The sequence below is a fragment of the Aphelocoma coerulescens genome, chromosome 3 (genome assembly GCF_041296385.1).
Source record: "Aphelocoma coerulescens isolate FSJ_1873_10779 chromosome 3, UR_Acoe_1.0, whole genome shotgun sequence".
In the NCBI taxonomy this organism is placed as follows: domain Eukaryota; kingdom Metazoa; phylum Chordata; class Aves; order Passeriformes; family Corvidae; genus Aphelocoma; species Aphelocoma coerulescens.
In genome coordinates, this window is record NC_091016.1 from 1591529 (window position 1) to 1609052 (window position 17524).

At 39.2% G+C, this 17524-nt stretch overlaps 1 protein-coding gene across 9 annotated transcripts in view; it reads left to right on the forward strand.

Moving 5' to 3' along the window:
* Nucleotides 1–17524, forward strand: part of LOC138107495 (semaphorin-3D-like) — a 50799-nt gene that overhangs the window by 21745 nt on the left and 11530 nt on the right. For 4 of the 9 annotated variants that reach the window (XM_069008740.1, XM_069008744.1, XM_069008741.1 and 1 more), the window contains exons 4-6: nt 4087–4247; nt 12697–12759; nt 14405–14524. In XM_069008740.1, coding sequence (XP_068864841.1) covers nt 4087–4247; nt 12697–12759; nt 14405–14524 — 344 coding nt within the window. The other 5 variants (XR_011149559.1, XR_011149557.1, XR_011149560.1 and 2 more) reach the window with 5 other exon arrangements.

A 17524-nucleotide genomic window follows, 5' to 3' on the forward strand; every position in this document is an offset into this window, starting at 1 on the left:
TCTTTTCACAGTCACTTTTATAACTGTAATACCCTCCTGGGGAACAATTCCGTCCTGAAAGATGAACAGAGAAGTCCCTAACTGCAAAACATGTGGTTTAGTACACAGCTCTTTTTTGGGCTTCTCATAACCAAGGTTTTAACACAAAACTGTGAACACAGAAAGTCATGTTTTCTCTATTCCCAGTTGTCTGTATCCTTTTGGAGAGGCCCTGCTGTTCTATGAATATTACGTTTTTCACCAGGCCTAATAGTATTGTATATCAATGAGAGCCACTTCACATGCACGGCTTTGTCCATGGTGACATGCAGCTAAACAAAATGTAATTTACTTCTTGCACTACATTGTAGAGATTGGTAGTAGTCCGGAAGTATTTATTCTCTTTGCCTTCATACCAATACATCTGGGGTCAACTGGTCAACTTTAAACTCAGCATACCTTAGGAATTGGATAAATTGCTGCAGTCATGCGAGAAATACTTTTCTTTATCCCAGAAATTTGCTTGAGTTTCTACAATGCCCATGTAAACCTTCACGTGTATTCTCCAACATGAGAAAGGACTTGCTCCTCCGTAAAGGCAAGTGATGCAACCTTTGTTCTTTCCTGTATATGAAAGTTATACAGCCTTTAGTTTCAGAGTCCTTCAAAGTTGTCTGTAACTGTTTTGAAAGTGACTGAGATGTTCCCTTTCTGCTAATTTAGGCATGGCTTGTCACTAAAAAAAATCTGTACCTAGTCACAAAGGGCATTCTGATTCTGAACCAAGTGGTTCTACATTGCTGCATTGTGACAGCATGCTGGAGTTGAGGAATGGCAACATGGTCACCACACATGTGACTTGATGCTAACAAGTGTAAATATGTTTTATAAATGCAAATACATATGATCAGAACAGAATGAGATTTTTACTTTTGAAGTCTCTTTGCTGTGGCTCTGCTGCTGGAGATTTTATAAGTAAGCAATGATCATGCTGTTTTGAGCCAAGTCCACCGAGATACTGTGTGAAATGAATAAAACCCAGTCACTATTCCAGCTTCTATCAGTCAGCAGTGAAATATTAACCCAGAAGGGGAGTTAGCTGGATACTTAGTTAATCATCGGGCTGGAAAAAAGTATTTAATTTTGAGGAAAACAGCAACTAGAGACCATAAACTGAGTGCTGAACACGTACTCATGAAAGACCATCCCTGTAACTTTGTTACTGTACCTTGTGAGAATGCTGGTTCTGTGTTAGCCAGGCTACAGAGATGCAGTGATTCAAATCAACAGCTTGCTCTAAGCTTGAGAATCATTGGGAAATGTGCTTTTCACAGTAAATTTTTCCAGTGCAATATCCTTGGTGATAGTAAATATGTCTCGCTGTGAAGGGAAATTTCAATGCGTAAGATTAAAATGCGTTGTTTTATAGACTGAGAACAATTATTAATCTAGCTGAAATTTAATCAACCCTCTGTTAATATTTACTGGTAAAGTTTTATTAGATCATATTACAGTTATAATCTTATCAGTGGCCATGCTCAGAGTCTTATTTCCAAGCTGTTTTCAATAGTAGGTACCAAACGTGATTCTTCACCACTTTGCAGCTTGTGTTGTCATTTGCACCAGTAAGAAAGGAGTGTGCAGTGTTGTCATTTCAATCTGGAATATTCTACAGATGTTTTCCTTACGATGCAGTGAAATAAATGATTGTACAAGGCATCAGGCAGGGTTCATTCCCACTTGGGCATTTCAGTCATGAGGCAGCATTTTCCCTCACTGTTGTAGCTGTTCTAGGTGGTTTTTTTTTTACTGAGAAATTCTAGAACTGTTAAACAACAGATGACAAATGTCCATTTGGGATGGTCTCTTCAGAGATCATTCCTTTCAAATAAGGAAACTGGAAGTAGACAGCAGTCTCAGTCATCGTCCTTCATGTATGTGGAGAAGAATCAAATCCACATATTTTTGCAATTGACACTCTTGCAGAGGCCCATGCTTTGCATGGCTTTAAGTGCTGAAAGTGCTTTAGAGCATTTGCACAAGCATGTAATTTATCCTTAGATCAAATTCCTGTGGCTGCAGATGAGAAGGAATTTTTCCTCATATTCTGTATGCTAGTTACTTGTGTTCTGCAGGTGAGGACTGAGGTTTTTATAGTACCATGTTAACCATAAGCTGCTTCCAAAGTGGTCTTGCTGGCAATTAATAAACATCTTTTAAAGTGTTACTAGTTTAGAAAACAAATCCTGACATCTTTGCCTTCATGAAAGATACGTGGGAAAGGACAGTGCTGGTGTATAGTAATGTAATGCTCAGCATCAGATAAAATTTTTCAGTGTGAAGCAAGATTTTTTCCCAAAGTACTGCCAAATAAATCTCACCTAGGGGAATAGGAGCTGCAATGCATGACAATTTGTTTTCAGATTGTACCATAACAACATCCTGCACTGAGCCAGACAAAAGTACACAAACTTAAGTAGAAGTGACTGAGCCAAAAAATAATTGTCATAATTATATACCAGGTAGTCAGATTAATAATGATAAAATATTTTTCTCCCATGGTTCTGTTCATTAGCCAGGACTAGAACTTAATCTTTTCTTGCCTGTCACTTGGTTTGTGTAAGACCTTGGAGAAAAATGTTTGGGTGGGGTTTTTTTCCCTTTATTTAATTCAGGACTTTTTTCTCCAAAACACTGGCCCAAATTTTCATCATGATCAGGATATGCCAATAACTTGTGCAGTAAGTCTGGGTTTTCTAGCAGGAATGCTACATTGTCCATCCAGTGCCAGGAAGGTGGAAATACCCTTAATTTTATCTTCCCGTTAAATACAGGATTTGCCTTTCTGTCTGAAGATTTCCAAATAGTTTAGCTTGGAGAGTTGGCTTGTGGAAGAACTGATTCACATGTTTATTTTCTTTTCCCCAAAGTAATGACTACCCAACAAGACTTAAATATTCTTGTGCTCTTTTCTATATGTTGTTTGTGTCCTCGTCCAGAATTACGTCCACAGAGTATTCATTAGGCAAAATGCTACAGAATTTTTATTTTACAGCTTTTTTAGCTTTTTTGCAACAGTATAGGTTCTTTCATTAGTTTCATAGAGCATTTTTTTTTTTTTCTTAATTACCTACAGTCCTACATGCAGTTCTGGGGCACCCAGTTCAAGAAAGACATGGACCTTGGAAGGAAGAGCCCTGAAAATGATCAGAGGGCTGTAACACCTTCCGTATGAAGACAGGCTGAGAAGTTTGGGGTTGTTCAGCCTGGAGAAAAGAAAGCTCTGAGGAGACCTTATTGCAACTTTTCAATATATAAAAGGGGCTTGTGAAAAAGATGTAAAAAAGGAAAAAAGGACTTTTTAACCAAAGCCTTTAGGGACAGGACAAGGGGCAATAGTTTTGAACTAAAAGAGAGTGGATAGAAACTGGATAGAAGAAAGACATTTTTTATGATGAGAATGGTGAGAAACTGGTACAGGTTGCCCAGAGAAGTTGCAGATGCCCCATCCCTGGAAGCGTTCAAGGCTGTGTTAGGTGGGACTTTGAGCGAGCTGATCCAGTGAAAGATGTTCCTCCTCATAGTGAGGGAGTTGAACTGGATGATCTTCAAATGTTCCTACCCACTGTTTCCTGCTCCTAATTATTCTTGGCTGGCATTGACCTTCTTCGCTGCTTTATATCTGGAGCACCAAATACGGTGAGGTATTGATCCTTGATCATGTGTATCCATGAGTATGGTGATATAAACAGAATTCGTTTTCTTGGGATGAAGGAAAGATATAGCACACATCTTGCAAAGATATGTCTTTCTTGGTTTCTAATTTCTGTTGAATTTCTCATTCCTTTATGCCATACAGATAATTTGTTAAGAAAATTTTATATAGAAAAATATTTTGTGCAAGTAAATATTGCCCAATTTGGAAGTAAGAAAAACCCCAGAGAACCCGAAGTTAACAGGAATTGTATTATAACTCTGGAAAGACATGCTCCAAGACTGCACTCATTTCCCTGGTACACTCCATGCTGGTTGCATGTATTTATAAAAGACACTGATGAGTCATATATAAACATTTTGATTATAAAGATTTTCTTCGTTTTCCCACAGACTTGCTGCTTTCAAACAGCTGCATCCCATTCCTGGGCTCAACAGAGGGGCTTGATTTTCGAACCTTGCTGCCGGATGAGGAGAGGGGCCGGCTACTAGTCGGGGCAAAGGACCACATCTTCCTGCTCAACTTGGTCGATGTAAACAAAAATGTAAAAAAGGTCAGTGCCTTTTCCACGGAGTTTATCTCCTAAGTTAAATTCTTTTTGTTTGGTTGGTTTTGTGTTTTTCTTTCTTTCTTTCTTCTCTGGGTAACTGCAGATTCGTTGTGCAATGAAATTTACCAAGATTTGATCATCTCACCTGCCGTAGTTATACAGATTATCTTTAATCAATTGAGTTTCTTGTGCTGATTGATGTCCTTTGTGACTGATGACCTGCAAGAGATCAGCTGTGTGGAAGAGCCCTGCAGTGCATGAAAATAGCATCAAAATATCAGCAGACAGGAAAAATGCAGCTCAGAGTGTTCACTTCTCAATTCCTCTGGTCATGGTTACCCTCCTCATTTCAAAGCATTTGGAAGGAAATAACTGAAGACAGCTCTTTCATTGCTTCCTGGCATCCCTGGGATTACTTTACTCTAATACTGAACAGAGCAGAGGCAATTTGGATGGTTTAAATCATAGTAAAATAAAAGTGGCAATTTTAACATTTTGGTTAATATCTAGAATGACTAGTTTTAGGAAAAGCTTCCACTGGGATCTGCTGTAGTCCCTTGCCTGTGCCCGGTGACAGTGTGTTAACTTGAGATAATAAGATGACAATTTAGCCTTCGATATTTCTAGCAGACATGGTGAACTGGAGCTTTTGTAAGCACAGTTGACTGCTATGAGTGGAAACCAGATGCTTGCAACAGGAACACATGAAAGCTGGTTTCCTGCTTGTCCCAGATAGGAAGAAAATCTGAATTCTCAGCTGTGTTTGGTATTTTCTTTAGGCACCAGAGGGTGGTTTTAAATTACTACGTACTGCTGCCAGCTCTGAAGAGGTAACTGACCCTGAATTAATGTGATTGCAGGCAGGAGCTGAACAGGTGGAACAAGAGACTATTTTGCCCTCACGTTTGAGAGCAACGCTTGCTGTCATTGTATAGAAGAGATACAGTACCAGTCTGAATATCTTGTTCCTTATCTGGACTTCAGCAATGCTGCACATGGCAGTTTCTGTAAAACTCAGATTCTGGGTATTTCAGGAAATTTCTTCCTGGCATGCTTTATCAAGCACTTACCTTGCTTCTGTCATCTCAGTAATTGATTCAAAATCCACTACCCCTCCCAGGATATTGCATTAATAACAGCACTACTCACAACTGCAAATTTTCAGACCACAAATTGATTTTTGGTGTAGGCTTTCTGTAGAAGACAAATTTTGTTTGTGTGAAAAGCAGACTTCTGTTTCTGTGGGCTTCTGCTTGCCTCCTGAGAGATGCTGAGTGCTGTCACCTCCCATTATGTTCAGTGGGGCTTTCTGAGCCCAGACCTTTCTGGAGGTGGCAGCACTCTGTGTGAGCCACCCCTCAGTCCAAGCTGGTGACATTTTCCCTTTGGCCAAACCAGCGCTGTTCATTACGGACCTTGTGCTTTCCAAGAAGAGCAGAACACAGATGGAGCCAGGAGCACTAATGTGCAGTCAGACAGTGCCATTTGGTATAAATGTGGTAGAGAAAAGACTCACTTTGTATTGGAAAGAAAATTTGGATTTCCTAAGATGAATAGAGAATGCATGCTTACGTATCTGTGGTAACCAGAAAGGAGGGAATAAAATTCCTAACCACTTGCGTATCTGGACTAAATATGTGTGCAGGTTCAAATACTTCTTTTAGTAGTAAAATAATAGTTTAACTATTCAGATAATATTTAACTTTTCACAAAAAAGCACTGAGGCAAAATATATTTAAATGGGTAGAACTGACTGAGAAGCCTTGCAGAACGTCCTGGTGTGCTGATTTCCCAGGTCTCCATGGGCATTCAACAACTTTATAAATGTATCTTCTTGCTTAAATGCCCAGGTAACACAAGGCAATGTCACGTGAGTGTTTCTCTTTAATTCCACTGTGCTTGGCTGGTTGAATCTTGCAGTGGAGGGAAGGGATGAGATGAAGGAAGTTGCGTGAGGAGCTGTGTATAAAATCTCAGCCCCTGAGGAGGAAGCTAAAGGATACTCTACAGTAGCAGTGAAGTGTCAGAAAGTAGCACTTGCCGGTGCTGTGTTTAGACTGAGCGTGGTCTGGGTTGGCACTGGGCCAGGCGGCTCACTTCCAGGCCTTCCCAGTGTGGGGAAACCACACATGTTGGGACTACAAGGGTCTGAAGTGTGTCCTTTGTACTCCTCTGGAGTACGAGTCATCTGGAAAAAATGATCTGCTTACATACAGCTACTAAAACGAGTAGAAATTGATTAGAATATTAAGTTTCTGCCGATAAATGATGTGTTCATTTGTGGACTTTGTGGAAGGAGTGTTAAAAGCACGCTGATGGGGCGAGAGAGGCATAACAGCTTTGAGACTGCAGTGCAAGATTGTGCGTAGTTTGGGGTTTCCGTTCTTTAAAACAAAGCTGAACATGAACTTCTTACTTTGATAAAGCTCTCAATTTCAGATATTTGTTTTGTTAGGAGCTACTGATACCTCCAAAAGCTAAGTCAGGATCCCCAACAATTTATTCTCATGTGTAGATACAATTACTTGGCAAGATTATATTTTAGAGTCTAATGCTCTATATTAAGACATTTCTGGCAAAGAAGGATCCAAAGCATTGTATCCTGCTCCCTTCTCTAATGTATACATATATATAATTTAATAACTTCCTTTTTAAAACCTATTAATTTACCTAAATTAGTTAATTTGACTTCCATATATTAAGTTATAGCTTTATTTCCTGGTGTATTTTTCCTGATGAAATAAATCAGTAGTTCTGCTGGAGTCAGAATTTCTTAAATCACTGTAGTTTTTATGAAATGTATTGTGTAATAGGTTGAAAATTTCCTTAGCTGGCAGCTTGAAAAAAAATCTGTCTGGTTTCCAGTGCTTGTAAACCTCATTATAAAACAACAGCAAGTACCACAGTGTAATGAGCAAGTCCTCCAGAATGACAGATGAATGCAGAAAGCGAAAGTGATTATAGTCAATAAATATATAAAATATAGCAATGGATAATCTTCTTTCTGTAACAGGGATGTATTTTCTCTGAAGTTTTCCTGTACAGAAGCCATTAGCTCCTGTTGCAGGAATGGCATTATGAAGTGTCCCTGACAAATTCTGCAAGCTATTTGCAAACTGGAAAAATTGTGATTTCTTCCTGTGAGTAAAATAAAGATGGTCAGCAAAGGAAAGTAGTTCTACTGAAGGCCTCTGTGCCATTACCACCAGAAGTGCAGTGTAAAACGGAGAGATGTTTAATAGCATGAGAGGCTGGAAAGCTGGCAAAGAAATTCTATAGGAGCACCAACCTCTGGGATCCTGCTGGAAACATGACGTCAGTACATCGAAGTTTCTTGTGAGTTTGCAAAAGCCTTTTCTATTTTACTCCTTGCGCTAAATAAATACGAAATACAAAATGTTGTCAGCTGGGTAAACAGTGGGTAAATAGCTGCAAAGCAATGGTGCCCCTTTCTGTGGCTGTGCTAACAGTGCCCGCGGGGTTACACGTCAGCGCGATCATCACGGTGTGATCTGCAGCGCGACCCACCCAGCTCCGCAGGAATAGGAATGCTGTCAAGGCCTGACAAGCTTTTGAAAAGCTGCCAACCTGCAGGAGCTGTGGGTGCTAGAAGACACAGCCCCATGTGGGCCAAATAGATAAACACGTCAGATCCCCAGCAGCAGCTTTGGAACAAGTTGTTTTCATCTGTCCCAGCGTGCACTGGCTCAGGGTCCCAAATCATCATCTGTTGTAAGCGGCCCTTTGGGATACTTCATGCAACTTCTTTAGGAATGTTGTTGCTGTGGAACAGATCCTTGTTACGCCGATGTTTCAGATTTGATTTTTGTTCAAATCTACAATCTATTATTTATATTTATTTATTAGCAGTTTATACCCATTTCCTCTGGCTGTTGATAATTCTGGTCTTCAGAGCCCTTTGATTATTCCTGCATAATTTAACTTCTTTTGTTTTAGTGATGCTTCCCAACCTTGTGTCATCTGCAGGGGTTGTTGGAGAGTTCTGGGTTTTTACCAAAGCTACTGAAGGGTGCATGAAATAGGATGAGCTCTGACACTGTTTCTTGGGGAACTGCACGAGTAACTTTGTACCTCAAGTTCTTTACTTATCAGACCATTTTTTTTTCTTGTACTAATGCCTGTTTTTGGCAGCTGAGCTAATCAGTTTCCGTGTGACAATGTAGTGAATACTTAAATGGAGCCCTGATGAAGAGCAGCTCTACCACCTTAATGTAATTCAGCTAGGTTATTTAAGAAAAGTACAATATTAGAGTGGGATAGTGGCTGTTTACCAAGTTCTGTTGTCTTCTCTGCCACACTCCGTTTTCATTGGAAACTTGTATTATTTCTTCCCTAACTAAAAACTTGTTCTGAAACCTTAAAAACAGATGAAAAAAGACCCAGTGGGCTTCTAAATTGTTTAGATAGCTTGTGATCTTCCTCTTTTGTATTGTGACAATAGATAGCATTTTCCACTCATTTTGTAAAGTTCTGCACCATCCTAGATTTAGTAGCCTAATTAGAAGTGATTCTTGAAAAAGCTGTACTTTCACACATTTTTTTGTAATCAGATTTCACTGTTTTATCTTTGAGCACCCCTTCTCCTGAAGATTTATAATCTTAAGTGTTAGGCTAGGAACAAAATCTGATAGAGAAAGATGCATACATGAAAATGAGTAAAATACCAGTATTATTAATTCATGACAGATGGCAGCTGAAATTTGGCTCTTAGTGGTGGATCCAGATATTATTTTTATATATACATACATACATACATACATATATATATATATATATATATATATATATATATATATATATATAGCATTCACATACCAATTTATTTATATATAAATAATGTATTAAAAAAAATTACTTCCTTTTTCATTCCTTTCTTATAGTAAAATGCATATTTGGAGGAAGGGAAAATGTTACTTTTAGAAATTCACTGCTCCTGATCTGGAAAAGACCTCTGTGGTTTTAAATGTTTTGTTTTAATCAGAAATCAATTTCCAGCTACCCTTTAAAGTGATACCTTATCTGTCCTACACTTATGTACTGCTTAATTTTGTACTCCTGGGAGGTCTTCTTTCTCTCTGATAGAAAAGAGTTTATTAACTTCCATTTATTAGGAGAATTTAATTTCTTTCCCATTCCTAAATTTAAGAAAATATTTGAAGAATGATTTAAAAGTAATGGTGAGGTTGTTTTTTTTCTTTTAATTGGGCAATAGAAGAGAAAATCTAGAAATCATGACAGTAGTTGACCTTTGGAATTTTGATATGGTTATTTTAAAAGGAAAATAAACCGAAGATTAAGAAAAGAAAAGAATCCTGTTTAAGTATACAGTTCACATATTCCAACTAGTTGCATTCTTGCCTTAAATTCAGTAACTCCACTTAGCTATTCTAAGATTTCTCCAGACATTTCAGATACATACAACTATAAAGTATATTAAATATATAATTTGTACTGATTGTAACACAACATTATTGTAACTTTACAAGTCAATGTTGTTGTCACCTTTAATATATAAGGCCTGGCTATCTGGGGGTTTTTTTCCATTCCTTGAGGTTTTTACTTATTGAGAAATTTGGGAATAAAAGAGAATTTGTTAATAAGATGTTACCATTGTGAATAAAGCATATAAATAGAAAAAAAAAAAAAAAAAGAACTTCAAAGCTTCAAACCATTTACAAGCTAAATGATTTTAAATCTGAAAGAAACTACAGGAGCCTCCAGTCTTACTTTTTTGGCATATTGCGAAACTAAGTAACACATTGGAATAAAATATAATGGTACAATTTAATTTCACCCCCTACAGAAAAGTCAGTACACATGTATAATGTTGCTTGTGCCAGTGTTTGAGGGAACCAGGCTTGTGGCACTGTTACACAGCATGTCCTGTAATAAAAAATGAAGTTCATGCTTTTTTGCTCAGCACATCAGCTCATTATTTTATGCAATTTTTATGATGCAACTCATCAAATGATGCAATTTTCTTGATCTATTACGATTTAGAACTGACAGTTTCTGGGAATCTCTCATTTCTCATATGGTAAGCTAATAAATATCACTTTTACTCCCCCATATATAATTGCAAATTGATTTTCAAGTTAAATCACTTAGCTTCACTTTTCATTGTCTAATGTGGCCTTATATAATGCTAAATACTGAGGCTGTTGAGTAACTAGAGAGTAAAACAATTGATTTTTTAAATAATAATTGTCTGTGGTCAATTATCATAGAAGGGGGGATGTGTGTATTTCAGCCTTGTAGGACAAACACTGATTCCCATGAACGAATCTGTAGAAGATTTGAGGGTAACTCAAGTCCATTAACACTTCTGAAGCCTTGAAGCAGATGTCTCTGTTTTTAACTCCTCCAGTTCTTCTGTGTAGTTGGCAAGGACAGGTGGGCATTTTCAAAAGCCTACAAAGGGACATCTTGTCTACCTCATTGGATAACTAAACTTTGGCCAAAAATCTCCCAAACCCCTTGAAGACCTCGAGGCTTTCCTGTAAGTGATTCAGGGATCTTGGGCATAAAGTTTATGTACAAGAAAACTGAGGATCAGATCTCAGACAAATCTCCGTGGCCAAATGTATTTGGAGATCCATGATCTTACGTTCCTCTATCTGTTCCTTTTCATCAGCTTTTCTTCACGGGTCGCTTTTCATCAGCTTTTCTTCTTAAACTTCTCTGTGTTGCAGTGGAGACCAGACTGGACCTACCTTCAGCCCTTCATGATGTTTCCAGTACTTTCCTCTGTGCTTCCTGGCACTGTGCTCTGTGCCATCCACACATCCCTGGGATGGCTGATTGCATTTCCATACCTGGGTGCTTTGACCAGATCTTTCCGAGAAAATGCTCTGGGAAAGCAAATTTGTGCTCCAGTGCTGCAATGCTGTTACACTGTCTTATCTCTGACTCCATGTAAATATTGTTGCAGAGGGTTAAGGTTTAAGTAACTTAAACTACATTGTCTCTGCTAAGAGGTTTTTTTATCAGGAAGGTAACGGAGTTCACTTGAGAGGAAATTAATTTCCTTGCAGAAATCCAATACATCCATTTTCACTGGGAAGGAAAGAGAAAGAAGTAAAATCCAGACTGTTTCCAGATTGAGAGAAACAGTGACTGTAGGTTTTGGAAAGTGATAAAGGTACTTGAGGGAGGCCACTTGCTTTTTGCTTTCCTTACCTATGTGGGACTGAGCCTGGGTATGTCAAGCCACTTCCAGTAAGGTGCCAACAGCTGGGTGAAGGGGAATATGACAGCAGTCAACTCCTCTTGCATGCCACTGAGTTGTGCGTCCTTCCTTGATGTTGTTTTTATTTCTAGTGCATATTATAATAATTCTTCATTCCTATACATTTGCTATTTAAGATTTTGTAAAGCATGACTGGAGACTACTATAAAGCATTTGTGACTACTAATGACCTGCTGACTGGTGCCTGGGACTTCAGGCAATTTACTAATCAATATTTGCTTAAAAAGTAGTGTGATTTGTGGTGTTTTTATTACTAGTCATGAGAAATAACAATTGCTTTTTCTTGTCAAAATTAGAAGTACAAAATATCCATATTTAACACAGTGATTCGAGAAGAATCTGTATTTAGCTTCTATTTTAAATTTAATAGAATCAGATGTACTCAATCATATCCAGTTTTGACTGCTTAATTGAAATCAGTGAGGCAGAACCTGCACTGTTGTTCACTGACATTTCTTCACCAACACAATTTGGATTACAGTAACTGATAGTATGTTGTCATCTGGATTTATCTACATCAAAACCTATTTTGTAGAATTCTGCAGGGCAGATTAAAAAAGAAAGAGAAACAGTATCAATATATACTGGCAATTATCTAAGGTCCACAGTTCTTCTCTAAACTTCTGTATCATTTTCTCAGTAAACTCAGTTAATGTTGATGTTTTTAAACCATGCACTGTTGATTCCTGCCAAATGTACTTTTTGTTCTACAAATTTCCCTTCAGCTGTCCTTAGTTTTTTGAACCTAATTATTTTCATTTGAAAATTGGCAGAAAGAGCTAAGTGTTTTTTTTATAACAGTTCTGCCAAGTCCACTGGACCAAATTCTTACAAATGTAATTTGCCTGGCTTTGCAATCAGTTTAGTTTCCAGATGATTTGGCTCATCATAACTTTGAGAGAAACACATAATGGTGACAAGGTGCCCCAGCCAGATTAACTGAATGCTTTTTAAAAGTACATGTAGCCAATGAAGAAATAAACAAGAATCAGGGGGGTTGATTTAAAGCCTCTTAACTTTTTGTAATGGGATCTTGTACTTGAAGTCATGTTCATTTCAATTTACATGCAAGGTCCTTCAACATGCATAAATCTGTTTTAACTGTTTATTCCTGGAATAATCTACAGTCACAGGACAGTGTATAATCTTCATCATCTTTGTCTTGTTTTAACTCTATTACAGATTTACTGGCCTGCAGCAAAAGAAAAGGTAGAATTATGCAAATTAGCTGGGAAAGATGCCCATGTAAGTATGATGTATGTTTTTTATTATGGCTGAGGATTATGCATATCTATGTATTTTTTATTAAATGCAAAAAATGCTTTAGTAAGCTCTTGTTACACTTCTTCTGAACTAATGTCCTAAGTGTTTTTTCTTAATTGAAAAACAAAGTTACATTTCTATTGGTTTCTAAATATTAATACTTAAAAAAATTCAATCTTGCAGGCATCAATCATGATATGTTGTTCTTTTGTGTAATAAATGCAGCTGAGAGATGAATGGCGTTTCCTCAAAAATGTATACCAGGCAGTATTTCCCTGGAATCCTCTTTTCTCACATTAAAATGCTTCTTTTTTTCTTGGGTGTATCCTGAATTTAACTTCATTATAATTCATTAAAGAAACAGTAGTAGAGCAGTGTACAAATCAACTTAATTTGCAGACAGCTGCAGTTGGGGTTTAAAAAAAAATCTCAGACTCAATGGCTTTTGCCAGAAACCACAAATCTTCTTTAGGAAGTATATTTAAGGTACATACGTGTACACAATACAACTTTTATATGTTTTGTGCAGCACAGATTACGTCATGTGTCTAGAGCCCACTCTAAATGTAAACATTTCCTGGCTGTAAAATAAAATTTCTTCCTTTTCTCTCCAAAAAAATCTCCAGCATGTCGGTTACCAAGGTATCTTCCAGCTCAAAATGCTCTCAGCTCTCTGCCTGAAGAGTTTAGCTTTTTATTCTAACTTGTTACTACCCTTACCTTTACAGCAGTCAGAACCTAAACAATGCTGAGCATTGGAAATATTCTGATACTGGTGCATGTGGAAGATTTGTGCTGGTCTATTTCTACACTAAGAGAAAAAGGAGAAGGTCCTGAGAGGGAAATAGTTGTTTCGGACTCTCACTTAGATGCAGGGTGATGGCTTGAACATATGAACAAATCCTGTGTGTTCCCTCTGAAGTATCTGTTATGTGTTTTTGTGTTCATTTCGTTCTGGGCAAGGCTAAATCAAGGCTTTTCCCCCAGCCCCATGTATCATCCTTGCAAGCATGCCTGTGCTACTTACCAACAACAACAACATGGAGCAAGCCCAGCTAGAGCCAGGATGTCCCACTGGACTCAGAAATGACCAAATAAAAGTCACCAGTAAGATGTGGTTGGTGCAGAGACAAAGCATGCCCTTGGAAGTGTGTTGAAGCCTTTCAGCCCACCGCAGTCGCTTTAATCATGTGATCTTTGGTATTAAAGCATGTGCAGTACCCTGAGCTGGGAGCAAAGGCAGGAAGACTGGTAGCCAGACAAACCCAGTGGCTCTGCGACCTCTGCCCAATTGTTGACGGGTGGTGTTTGCTACAACACTGGCTGAACAGATTCCCTCCAAACCGTGGTGTGAGCAGACAGTTTCTCGTGGCTGTAAGCATACAGCAGAATTAGGTTTGCAAGTCTGATTGATGAACTGCCTGGTAGATAGCCACTGTCAAGTTATAGTCCTAACAGGTTTGAACTACTTGTAAACAGTTTCTGCTACAGTAGTTCTGAGTTTAAATACACCAATGCTATGGCTGTAACTTATATAAGCTTATATGGCTGTAACTTATATTCTATGTATAATGTGAAAGAGAAGAATAAACATGAAAAGTAACCTTTATCTTTCTTTTCCCAACAGACAGAGTGTGCCAATTTTATCCGAGTTCTTCAGCCGTACAACTGGACCCATGTTTATGTCTGTGGCACAGGAGCGTTTCACCCTCTCTGTGGATACATTGAGCTTGGAACTCACAAAGAGGTAATTTAACTTTCTCACTAGTCTGACATGTCAAGGAATAGCCCTCATCTTGTGTAGCATTCATCATAGATTGGAAAATACTATGTGAGTGTGTAAAAAATGACCTGACAGCAGCTTGCATAAATAACAGGGTAAGTGGTGGATTCTGTGGGTCAGACGGGAACTCTTGTTCTCACATTTGCTATGTGCATATCGCTTTTGAACAAAGCACTTTTCCTCAGGCTTAATACACAAAGTTCTTCAGAATGACACTTCCATGTGATTAACTAAGTGAAGAGAACATCTGACCCAGATGTCTTCCTTTCTAGTAAGTCATTTCTGCACATACTTTCCTTGCGCACACACATTCAGAGTTCAAGATGAAACTTGTGGTTCTGTCTTTAATGTACATATACCGCAGAGGGTTTCCTGTGCCTTGTGCGTGAGAGTAATAAACACTTTGAAAAGGTTCTCTAAGCCTGAGTCCAGAGACAGCATCTCAGGACTTTGCAGTGTGTTGCAGTCTGGTCACCAAGCAGGTCTTGGATGTCCTCCATCACTAGTGGCATATTCCTGAGCTGAAGTTAGCAGCTGACTGGTCTTCATTTACTGGTGACAAAGAAATCACTATCCTAAGTGGTAAATGTTTGAGACCTAACCCCCACAACAGAAGAATTTTAGTGTTGTGTCAAGCAGCCACTTAGTACACAAGTCTCTTTTGAACTCCTATATGTATCACACTTTGGCTGTATTTATCCCACTGATACTGTTCTCAGACAGTGTTGAGATGTGTGTGACCTGTCCCTCTGCTTGCCTGTGGTGCAGGCTTCCTATGCTGCTATAGAAATAGCTTTCTCTTTTCTTCAGGGCTTGGTGAAATTCTATAGGAATATAGGAAATGAGGTTTAAAGTTAATAAATGCAATAACCTGAAACAGAATAATAGAATTATAGAATGGTTTGGGTTGAAAGGGCCCTTAAAAATTATCTCGTTTCAACCTCCCTACCATGGACAGGGATGCCTTCCACTAGACCAGGTTACTCAAAGCCCCATCTAGCCTGGCCTTGAACACTTCCAGGGATGGGGCATCCACAGCTTCTTTGGGCAATCTGTGCCGGGGCCTCACCACCTTCAAAGGAAACAATTTTCTTCCTGCTATCTTATCTAAACCTACCATAGTTCATTAAAAGCCAGTCCCCCTTGTTCTATCACTGACACATGGAATCGAGGGAAGGTCCTCATGGAAAAAAAAGTGATTAAGCTTGCCCAGACTGAGACCCATAATTATGTACCCCCCAATCTGTGTGTTGGATGACCAACCCAGAGGGGCTGCCTATGCAACAGAAAACTGAAGCTATGAGAGATCTACTTGGTGGTGTTCTTTCCCTAATAAACCATTAATGCTCCTGGTATTGTCTGGTATATCCTGTATAATTTGGCTTACAATGAAATAATTTGTTGGCTTCTTTGCTTTTCTACTTTAGATATTCCGGTTGAAGCAACTGAAATTTTAGATCCCTTGTATCATGCTGGTTTCTTAGCTGAATGATCAAATACACAGCTGAATGGAACAGAACAGCTCTCAGCAAGAGTGTAAGTAAGGCTCTGGTTTACCTCTGGCTCATTAGCAAGATTCCTTATTCACTCTACCATTGCCCTACTTCATTTCAACTACTTCATTTGTGAAGGTTGTTTTCACCAGACCTTATGAAATTATGGATTTGGTCTGACTGTTCAGTCCGGCAGCCAGTCTAGACAAGGGGTCTGTCTCAGTTAGACAGGACCAATTACCTTAGAAAGGAAATGGAAGAAGAATCCTGGCATCGTGTTTCCTAATCCCCTCACTGTCTCCCAGTCCTGCCTCTCCCACATTCCTCCTGCTTGCTCAGCTGCAGTGGTAGGTTGGGCAGTGTTCAGCACTGCTCCTGCCTCTTCTGACAGAGAAGCTCTTCTACAGCCTCCTACTGAGTTATCAGCCTTGAATGGCATCAGGCATATTTTCCCTTTCCTTCTTGGAGCCCCAAACACCCTTCAGCCACCATCCTTCCACCACCTCTCCATATAAATGTGACAAGGCTGGAGGGTGCTGAGGATAGGCCCAGTGATGTGAATTTGACAGGCAGTTGAAAATGTCTCCTTGTAGGAACTGAAGCCAGGAGTCCTACAGGATAAGTCAAAGCACTTTTAGTGCAGATCCATTCTCTTAGTATTTTTTCATTCTTCCGTCCCTCCCCTTTTTAATTTGGTTTTTTTTTTTCAATTTAAATCTCTGGGTTATAAGAACAGATAATGAATGTCTGGTAATTAGCAACCTCTCCAGGAAGCTGTGGGATGCTTGGGAGAGCCAGGCCCTGAGATAGCCTCACGGAGGCTGTGAAACCAGGCAGTGCTCTGCTGACCTTTGAAAGCTGCTCGTGGATCTGCACAGTGCTCTCCTGGCCAATGCCAGAGCTGTGAAAACAGAGAGGAAAACAGTGTGGATCAGGTGACTCAAAACCACAGCAGACACTGCTTTTGAAGCAGCACAAATCCCCAACAGAATCACACAATTAAAGGGGATTAAAGTCCTTGTCTTGTTATTGCTCGAGTCGCTGCCAAAACTTCTCTTGGCTGGTGAAGAAGAGGCTTGGCCCGGTTGGTGCTGTTAGCCACAGCTCTCCAAGGGATGCTCTTTTCTTTGAAAGCTTTGCCCGAAGTGAAAGCAGGAGGTTAATTCTGTGTGAATGCTTGGTAGTGTCCATTAGTTTGTCGGGGTGAAGCCTGAAATACTTGATGTTGATCTGTAACTCCCTTGGTCCCCTGAGTATTGCTGGGCTTGCAGACAGCCTCTTCGCATGTGATAAGGCAAGGGTTCCCTGAGCAGCTCAGGGTTGCACATCCTAGAACTAAGGACAATTGGACACCAGCGTAGCATTGTAAGAAAAAAAAAAAAAATCAGTTTAGTTCTGTCCTTGCTCTGCTCACTGTAGGAGCCTGAGAAATTGGTTTGCTGGATATTCCACAGGTTTGGGAAGGTAACGA